Source organism: Geospiza fortis, unplaced genomic scaffold (assembly GCF_000277835.1).
Source record: "Geospiza fortis unplaced genomic scaffold, GeoFor_1.0 scaffold114, whole genome shotgun sequence".
NCBI classification, from domain to species: Eukaryota; Metazoa; Chordata; class Aves; order Passeriformes; family Thraupidae; genus Geospiza; species Geospiza fortis.
Window position 1 is genome coordinate 3,122,601 of NW_005054383.1, and position 10,589 is coordinate 3,133,189.

Here is a 10,589-nt window from a genome sequence, read left to right on the forward strand (position 1 = left end):
TGTGCTTAAATTATATATACTTCTTTTCAATGGACTATTACAAGGCATTTCCACTAAATACCAGAACAAAGCAATCTAAAAGCATAAAAATTATGGTTCTCATTTGTTGGTTTTCCTCTTCTTATGAAGCTGTTTTAACTGTTGCCTAAAGAAGACGTGACTTGGAATCTTAGCATAAAACCAAATTAGGGGAATTCAGCTTAATTTGGGATAGTTATAGATGCTTGCAAAGCCCTTTGTCAGGAACTGAATGCGAAGTTTCAGATGTTAGAATGTTCTGTGCTTGTATGTCCTGAAAAAATGAGTATTTCTTCCGTTTTTTTTTGGTCCCAGAGCCCTTAAGTCGACCAGAAACATCCCTTTCAGTAACTAGGAAGAGTGTGTGTGAGAAGGATCCTGACTTCTCTGTTTCAGCTGTTGTTCAAGCAGTGCAGATTGAGAATGAATTCTTGCAGGGAGATCTGCAAAGGCAAGCAGTTGCCACCAACCCCCAAAAGGTATGGCAGGAAAAAAAAGAGAGCTGTTTGTTCAACAAGCAAAACCCCCATGAATTACAATCCCTTACACATTAGGATTGTGTACGAATGAATGGTGATGCCCCCTAAGTGTAATTTAATTTGTATTATTCTTCCAAAGGGTTGTTTCCTTTAATCTGCTTCCTCAGGATGGCATCCCACAGCTCCCTCTTGATTACAGGGATCACTGAGCAGCTGATAGAGCAGCCATATGATGTGTCTGTACAATCAGATGCACAGCTGCAGGCCCACTTGAGCCATTTTCATCCTGCAAGCTTCTGAAACAAGGCAAAGTGTGATTTCCATCCCAATAAATCCTGCCTTCCTCCAGGACTCTGTAACATGGACACTGCCCCCTGTTAGTGCATGTTCTGCTTTTGGAGCAGAGCTGTCCTGGGCACTGCTGGATCTCACTGAGGATGAGCTGGGAAGGGTCTTCTGCCCCAATGTGTGTTCATCTCTTACCTCTTGAAACCATGTTTAAAACAGTTACAAACTTATAAGCAAGGAAGTCAAGAAAAATCAACAAAAAAGTTGAGTAGAGTCAGAAAAAGACCCCATAGCACTGTAAGAATGCAGCAATTTTCTTCTGTTTTCTCTTGGGTATCTTACTGATAGCTCTTTATTTAAAAAATAAATCATTATTTTATGCTAATAGAATTGAGGGGTTTGGGGATTTTAAAATTTTGGAGGAGATTTTGATTATGGAGGAGATTTATGATTTTGGAGGAGAAAGTCTAGTAGACCTGTGCCAAAGCTTTGGTTAACCCTGAATCCTACCAAATGTATACAATAAGATTATATATATATATTTAATATATATATTTATATATATATGTGTGTGTGTGTATTTTCTAGTCCTCAGAATTTGCTTCTGTGTTTTCTTCCACATAGAAGATCAACCTCCAAGCTCAGCTCCTTCATTGTAAATCAAGACCAATTCCATTAAATGTTCTTTAACTCTATAGAGTTACAGATGAGCTGGGCCCAAACTCATACTTGTTCCAGAGATGCAGACTGATGCTGTGTGGTGAGAACAATCTGAATGGAACATGTTCATCTTTTTCTTACTTAGGAGACATTTTCTGTTTCTATTCTTTCTGCAAAGGCTGAACCTCCAGAAAAACGCCAGACAAGGACTGCAGTGACCAGAGCTGTGGAGAGATTCTGCCCTTTTGGAAGCAGGTATATATTTATATCTATTTGCTTTAGGATAGCTTCCTTTTTTAAGAGAGATTTTTGAGAATGCCATCAGTCCAATTACTACACCTGGTAATCTTCAGATACTTGAGACACCATGCAAGCAGCAGATCAGGCAGTGCAGCCTTGGGCCAGTTTCTGTGGAGCAGGATCTGCCAAAATCTCACTTTATGGTCCTCAGATCACCTCTGCATTCTCTTCTCACACTGCCTCAGAACCAGGAGCTGGAGCCCGGATTTTTAACCAAACTCTGTGAATCTAAGGTGGAATGCTGCAAAAATTGTCATTTGGTGTTGGGTACATTTTCCTGTGGGGCTCATCCTATCATCTCTTCACCTTTGCACCAACTGTTTCTTAAAAATGCAGGAGTTACGAGGAAATAACCCAGAATATGTAGTTTCAGACAAAAGAAGAGACTCCTGAAAGCCTTTGTGGAGCGTGGGAACCATTCTGCCTGTGACAGTGACAGATCCCTGGCTGGTGGCAAAGCTGGAGTAAATTCCATGTGGAGAGAGAAGGTTTGTGCATATGTGCACCATAATTGGTGCTTCCCAGTGTTACTGAAATAAAAGTACATTGAATGAGCTGTATCCCTCAGTTCTGCCCTACATCAAGTGATAAACCTATGGCAGGGTGCAAAAAGAGAATTTATCACTGTTCATCAGAATGATAGAGGAATCAGACAAAGAACAGAGAGTTAGTTTGTTCTCTTTAGGCTTTTTAAGAATGTTGATGTGTGGCAGAATTGGTGTAACCCAAAATGATTGATTGAATGTCATCCAAATACGCATGGCTTTGCAATCTTTTTTCTTCTGACCCATCAGTTTTGCAGTCTGAACAATCTTTCCTTTCACATTTTATTGGTTGGTCACTGCTGTTTTTACCTTATTTCATTTTGGTCTAGATGACAGCCAGTATGGATGTACATGATGCCATTTATGTGACCATGGAACTTCTTTCCAACTGGGGGAATCCAGCAAACGTGGGCCTGAGCCAGGTGGAATTCTTTGATTTCCACAGCCAGAGGATCTTTGTGTCTCCTCACGACGTGGACATTCGAAATGCTGACAACGCAGGGGATTTGTGCTGCCTGGTCAATAACAACTTAAATGTAAGACAGCTTAGTGCTGGATGTTCAAATCTCTCAGTATAATATTCCTATAATACTCTATCTAAAGGTTTTTTGTTCAAAAACATTTTGAACCTGACTGCATAACAAGTTATCTGATAATTTTAAAGAAACCTACAAATATTACTTCTTATTAACAACTCTCCTATTCAAGATGTTGGTATTCAGTTACAACTTTGTTTTAGAACTGGAATAATCCTTGTGGTCTCAAGGTAAAGGAGCTTCACTGCTAATTTTTTTCAGATGGATAATACAAATTTAAGTAAATATCTAAAGAAAATGTGCCCGTTTTCTCTTGTTCCCTTGTTATCTTTTTACCTAGGGAAAAATGATGGAAATATAAGACACTGTAGGTAGTTTTGAACAAGAGATTAAGAAAAATATATGACAGGTAAAAGTCTTTCATGGCTCTTTTGTGAGATAGTAAGATGAGGAGATATGAGGTGCTCCCACACTAATGACAATGGGCAGAAGACAGTGACTGGTGTGAAAGAATTAGCAAATGTCCACAGCCCTCCATACAGCCATAGTTTCATTCGTGCTGCACATTCACTCTGTGCCATTTGTCATAGGTCTGTTGAGCAAGGATTCTAGTAAAAAATTAGTATGATTTTAGTGGATGAGGCTACTGAAGAACTTAGTTTATCAAAAACATAAATTACAGCTCATTTCATGCTAATGATGCTTTTCTCCTCTCAAGGTAGATGAAATTTGAAAGAGGACAAATATGCAGTATTTTGAGATTTAGTTGAAACTCCTTATGGAACATTATTTCCAAATATTTTTACCTGAAGCATCTTCCTTACTGTCTCCTGAAAATTGTAGTTGGGATCTCATAAATACCCATTCTCCTTTTTAGGCTGTGCTGGCTGGCAGGTGACACTCAGGAGTAGTGGTAGTAGTAGTAGTTGTAGTAGTGACTCTCAGACTCTCTAGATATTTATAAATTATGTAGTAAAACATTCATTAAGCCATTATGAACCTGTTACTCTCAGTATTACTCATACATTTATAGATCTCATTATTCTTAAGAAATGAGCTTTTATATTGCATTGATTAATATATTCCCTTGATTTGTGACTCTGTAATCTCCTCTCTTGAGGCTGCATCCCAGATGCAATCTGGGCAGTGAATTTGCTCTTAGGCTGTGGGTATGGGGTGCCTGAACTGCAGATTCCTTCAGAAGGCAGAGCAGCACTTCCAGTTTGTGTACATTTCAGATCATACAGGAAAGCTTCGGGGTGCGTTAAAAACCCAATAAATTAATCAATCTCCAAGCAATGAACATTTTCAACAGAACAAAAGCTTGAAATAAAAACTTATTGTGTGGAAAACTCATTTTACCATGGTTAAAACACTTCCATCTTTGATCATTTAGGTGTACTTTTGTCTTGAGAATACTCTTATTGAAGATGAGGGATTTTATTTTATTAGTTTATTTATTACCCTTGCAGACTTTTAAAAAGAGCACTTAAATTGCCTCCTTCCTTGTATTTTGTGATGTACTGTAAAAGAACAAATTGCCTGGCAGAATATCTGATGCTCTCAACTTCTTAGATTAGATAATAGGGAAGGAATTCTCTACTGTGAGGATGGTGAGGCCCTGGCACAGGGTGCCCAGAGAAGCTGTGGCTGCCCCTGGATCCCTGGAAGTGCCCAAGGCCAGGTTGGACAGGGCTTGGAGCAGCCTGGGACAGTGGAAGGTGTCCCTGCCATGGCAGGGGGTTGGAACTGGATGGTTGTTAAGTTCCCTTCCAACCCAAACCATTCTGGGATTCTGTGATAATATTTAATAAGTCTTTATTAATTAGATATTTTATTGAAATTGTTTTCCACAAACCTTTTTGGTTCTTATATGCATATAGAGGTCTTTTAAACCTCAGGATAACAAGGACAGGTAAATGCTAACAAAGGTGTTTCTTCCCCATGGGGAACCTTTAGACCTCTGTTATTCCTCTTCACAATCCTTGAGGCTTCCTTTACTCTCCATCATTTACACCTTCAGTCCCACAAGAAGCAGCACCAATCTCCCACAAAATCTTAAGATTAAAGGTTTCCACTCTCCCCTTTTTCCTTGGTCCAGTTCAAATGTAATTCCTTCTCCTTAACATACCAGGTTCACCCTGATGGTTCAAAGAATTTTTGGGTTCGATTTTTCAGCTCCAAGACAATAACCCCAGGCTCAAGTACCTCTTGTGAAGGCAAAGACATGAGATCCCTCTTTGGGATAAAACATGAGAGTCCTCCACTGTCTCTTGAGTTTTGGTATGGATCCTTCAAGGTGCCTTGAACTTCTGTTGTCAGATATTTGATACTCTCATGGGGACTGGAACACCTGTGAGGTTGTGTGAGCTCAGCCCTATCAGTTATTTCCACTGATGAACAAAATGATCTCCATGGCTGTCTCTCACTCAGGACACAACACTCAGCCTGGCTCTGATAAATCTGTTTTTTGGAACATTGGGTGCAGTTTTACAGAGAAGCCAGTGAGAAGCAGGAGCAGATCATTTTGGTGCTGAATCAGGCACCCTCCTGTGAAGGCACCTCTGTCTCAGTACCTGCCAGAACCTATTGATTTCTGGGGAGTCAGCTCCTGCCTTGAGAGGTCTGCAGATGGATTGCTTATCTGATGTTGTCTGCAGTTGGGAAATAGTTTTTTTTTTAACTGTTCTTATTCAAACTGTGGCTTCAAAAACACGATGCAGCTTTGAAGTTGACCCTGGAGTTGGGTTCACAGTGATTTGAGGGCTGTCCTTCATTTCTTTGATATCAAGAGGCTTCTTTCTTTTTAAGTAGAAAGGATAGAACATGTCTGGCACTCTTATGGCTGTTGGTGCTCCAAACTGGTGTTAAAGCAGAAACAGTGTCCCAAAGCTTTTTGAGAGGCTCTGGCGCAGAGACCCATCAGAGTCTGGAGAAGTGGAGAGAGGACCATGGTGAGGAATGATCTATTCATGATAGCTCTGAGCAGGCTCCAGGGTGCTGTCCATACCATTGTTAGTCACACAGATAGAGGGCTCTGGGGAAAGTTCTGTGGTTAACACTTTCAGGAAAAACGGAAACACTCACTTCAGAGAGAAAAAGACTGCCTGTTATCTTGTGTGTGTGTATCTGTGTACTGTGTATCCCTGAGAACAGGAGGGGAACTAATTTATCAGCTGCTTTCAGATCATTGGTATGTTACCTGCATGTGGGTAACACTGAACATCAAATATATTAATATTCAACATTTTGATTCTGAAACTTCCTGCTTTCTGAGCTGCCACATATCCTTTTTTTACATTCTGAACATGTAAAGGTAGCAGTTCTTAACAATGTCCAGAATTGGGCATTTCTTGGTACTTTAAAATCTCTTGATTGCCAGTTGTATGTAAAATTCATGTTGGGAATTCTGTGATATCTTAGAAAATTTCCAGTGTAGAGTCCAGTATAACTCTGAGGAGTAGACCTGTAAGTGAAACTGTTTATCTGCAAAGCCTGATTAAAATAGAGGCAGGCAGTAAAGCAAAATTCTCAAAGATTCCCCTCCTTAGAGGACGGACCAGAAGCAAAGAAATTGTAAAATGATTGTAGAATGTCCATTGTGCTCAGTGATCCCCCCTAGTGCCAGCAAAGCTGATTAATTTGATAAAAATAAACTGGTCTTGCTCTGCCTGTGCTCTGAGCGTGCAGATGTCTCCCTGGGACAGCAGGCAGCTGACCTTTAGCTCATTGCCAGCTTGTTGGGAGCTGTCTGGCAGGCGGAGAGTGGGATTTACTCTTGGGAAATGAGGCTGAGGTTTTGCTCTTTACGTAGCAGATTTTATGAAACCTTTACTTTTCTAATGGCCTCCTGTGCTGCTGGGGGGTGGGGAGTTAATTAAAACACCTGCTCCAGGAGAAGGAGCATTAGTGACAGTCTGCTTGTCTGTGTTTTTAGCTCCCCAAGGAAAACTGCCTTTGGATGTGCCCTTTCCACCCGCCCGTCCAACTTTACTTTGTTATCCGCAATCCCACCCGCTCACGTGACTTTGGTATATCCAAGATCAAGATTTGGAATTACAACACAACAACTCCCAGTGTAAGTAGTCTTTTCTCAACTCCTCTGTATATTTGCTCTTGCCTTGCCTAGGGAAATTCAGTGTGATCTTCTTTCTAAAAGCATGAAATAAAAGTAGATACAATTTCCTGTAATGAAACAGGAGCTGTGAGGTGTCCCTGTCTGCTGTGAAATTTGCTTTTGCCTTAATTGTAAGTGCTAACAATGTAGTGATAATGTTTTCGTGGGCACAATGAGCATTTGCTTTCAAAGCTATTAAAGATCACTAAAGACCTAATAAAAGGCTTGCAGTTCTGTCATTAATCCTTTACTGTGGTGAGAAATAAAGATACAAAGGTAAGTGCACCTCAGTATTCAGGGCTTTCAGCTGTTTAATCACAATGTAAATAAATACGTGTTTAAATATCTGTTTTCTGGTGTCTATAAATATAAACAGGCTGACTGTTGCTCAGTTTGGGGTTTGTCACTTTAATGAGAATCATAAAATGGTTTGAGTTGGAAGGACCTTAAAGATCATCCAGTTCCAGCCCCCCTCCCTGGGCAGGGACAATTAAAAAGTCCACTACTGTGTGCTCATAATAAACCCAGTCATCTACTGCTACAAGAGAGACATATCATGGCAGATGGCAGATGGTCTCTTGTCTGTGTGTTTGAATGTCACCATGAATATTATTCTTGTTTGTACACTGCAGTGTTAAGAAAAAAAAAATCTCAGGTACTGGATCAAAGAGGATTTGCTATCCTGGATTATAAATAAGAAGCTTTATCCCTCTGGTTTTGCTCTCATCCATGTTCTTATATAAGCACATATGGTAATTTATACATACGGAAATGGCCGTGGAAGGGACAGCTTAGAACAAATTTACTACAACATGATTTATATTTCTTTTCCTGGAATTTTAATAGCTTTTCTCACTAAAATGTGGCCTACAGGATGTTCCATCATCATTAGAGTGTGCGAAAGGGCTGCTGTTCTTGGAGGTAATGGTATGATTTGTTACCAAACCTACTGAATAGAATGCAGAACGCACACAGAAATGTTTGTCTGTGTTTCAAGGCACTGCTTCTTTAATAACCTGAAATAAGTCAATGTGTAAAATCCATTGGGAGTATAATCCTATGGATTTTGGTGGAAAAATTTCTGTGTGTAGGACACACAGAGAAATGTTTGTCTGGTTTCAAGGTTCTGCTTCTTTAATAACCTGATATAAGGCAATGTGTAAAATCCATTGGGAATATAATCCTATGGATTTTGGTGGAAATGGTGCAGTTTATCCTTGCTGAAGAAATGTCTCATTATCCTTAGCATGAAAGAATAATACAAAGCAGTTCTGCCTAGGTCTTTATAATTTGTCATGAGGAAGTTTTGTCTAAGTATAAAACCCAAAATACAGTGAATGAACAATTTTCTTCCTGCTAATGTAAATCCAGAGCCAAATTTCTGTGTGGATTTTGGGAATAATTCTAACTGCCTTCTTTCCCTCAAAAACCACGTAAGTGAGAGATGTCCAAGTACTGCTTCCAAAAATAGGCCAAAAATTAAGTCAGGCTGGTACTTTTGTATATTTGAATTTCAGAACTTGAGCCTGGAAGGAGAAAAAAATATGTCTGAAGGAAGCTGTAAAAGTCAGATGACATCATTGTCATAGATTCCTTGATTAATTGAATTACAAGGAAGGTTTCAGAGGATGCTTCAGCTTGCCTTTATTTACTTCAGATGAGACCTCTAAGAAAGGAGGTGATTTTTAGTCTGCAGGAAGGGAACAAGTGTAAGGGCGGCCAGTTTTTTTCAAATTTATCTGCAACAGTCAGACATTTTGTAAGTACTTGATACAGCCTTGAAATTGCATGGTTAATGGTGCTATTAAAACTTTTTTCAAAGATCCAGTCTAATGGGTGTTGTATGTCTTCACAAAACTGGGAATGGAATCAATACCTAAATGCATTAAGGTCTTAGGTGCTCTCCAGTTGAATAATTCTCTTCTTCAGGTGGTTGCCTGTGTTTGTTCCTTCTGTGCCTATGTTCCTGTCCATTCTCTTGGGGTTTTTTTCCATGCTGGATTACCCCTGGTGTGCCTGTAAGGATGCAGCAGCTTTCTTCCAGCACAATCAGTTTTGTAGAAGTATTTTCTTTGGTTCTTGACTTCTTTTACTTCTTTTCTACTGCTTCTTTTTCACCCTTTTCTGAAAAGTCATGCAGAAGCAATTTCAGGTCCTCTGTCCAGGAGGAATTCTCAGAAAAGTGCCTCTGGTTTTAGGCTCTGTCCTTTGTGCACAAATATCACAGAAATGGCCAGAAATACCATCCCTATTTTCTCCTTGGGAGGCACTATCCCTGCAGACACCCTGGGAGAACTGAGGGTGCAAGCTGGGAAGGAACATCCAAAAGAAACCAGAATTATTTTCAGAAAAGTTTTTTTCTTTCTGACAATGCTCATAGCTACTTGTTTGTTCTGAGACATTGTGCCCTTTTAATTACTCTTCCAGGAAGGAAAAGCCCTGCCTTGGCTGAGGTATTGAGTGGTTGTTTACAGGGTGGGATTACTCCTGAGGAAGGGATTTTTCCAGCCTCCTCACGCTTGAGGAGAGCTGAGCAGTGCTACTGGGGAAGCTAAACTGTCAATCTTTTCCACCAGAACAGATCACTAAGCAACTGGAAACTCAGAAGAGGGGTGGGAGGGAATGAAAAAGAGCAGTTCTTAGTCTTGTGCCTGCATATGTTTGTTCTTGGAGTCTCTTGGGATCTGTTCAGATTTTTCCTCCCTGAGGCTCAGTCTGCCCAGGATTTTGGTGCAGATTTTCATTAGCTCCTCTGAGCTGTCAGCTCTTGGAATGCCTGCCCCAGTCCAGTCTGCCTCTGTTATCCTAGAAATATCTGGCTGCTTCATCTTGGTACACTTCAGACCTTCTCTGCTTCCTAAAATACCTATCCCAGACATTCCAAAGCATCAGAGAAGTCTCCCACTGACTGGAAAAGCAATTTTGAAGTGAGTGACCCCTTTTTGGGCTTGACTGTTCCTTTTTCAGGGAGAATGAGCTCCACTATCTCATTTTGTAGAGTTTTCTCTGCCTACCTGACCTCCTCTGCTGGTGAGTGCAGTGGGATTCATTTCAAAACATGCTGTTCTTAAGAAGTTGATTTTAATTTAAAAAGATGGCATTGACAAATACTTTTCAAATGTACATCTGTATTTTCGTGGTCCCCTTCAGTTTATACCTATTTCCAGGTAAAAAATGCAGAACTAAGGGCTGGGTATTCCTAACAGCAGTAGAGCGGGAATGTTATGGAGAAATGTTCCAGTTATCCCAAATTCAACTGAATACTCAATATCTCTAGCATTTAAAGAGGACACTGGCAGTTTAGACATATAAAAATTTTAAAAATAGCATTATTGGGACATCCTGATAGTCTTTCTCTTCCCCATCATAATTCCAGGTAAAGCCATGCAGGTAGTTTTCAACAGATGTAATTATTGAAATGTTCTGATCCCCAGTTAGATCAATCTAGCAGTGTCCTCATTCAAGGGGAGAAAATATCCTGTTTTATGGCTGACTGCATCAGCACAGAAATGCAGCACTTTATGATCCTACAGGAGTTCCACAGGCAGCCAGGCCATAATGGCCAATTAAACTGGTTTTACAGCTGCTCACTGGGAACTCAGGGAAGGTTATCATTTTCCTATCAGGAATGTGTCCTGCATTCCTG

General features: G+C 40.2%; 1 protein-coding gene across 1 annotated transcript in view; it reads left to right on the forward strand.

The window, feature by feature from the left end:
• The window catches only part of KIAA0556 (KIAA0556 ortholog), a 55,635-nt gene that overhangs the window by 13,765 nt on the left and 31,281 nt on the right, over positions 1 to 10,589 (forward strand). The window contains exons 8-12 of the mRNA XM_031060498.1: positions 334 to 497; positions 1,624 to 1,700; positions 2,113 to 2,233; positions 2,620 to 2,826; positions 6,764 to 6,904. Of these exons, the coding sequence (XP_030916358.1) occupies positions 334 to 497; positions 1,624 to 1,700; positions 2,113 to 2,233; positions 2,620 to 2,826; positions 6,764 to 6,904 (710 nt within the window). The remainder of the gene's footprint in view (positions 1 to 333; positions 498 to 1,623; positions 1,701 to 2,112; positions 2,234 to 2,619; positions 2,827 to 6,763; positions 6,905 to 10,589) is intronic.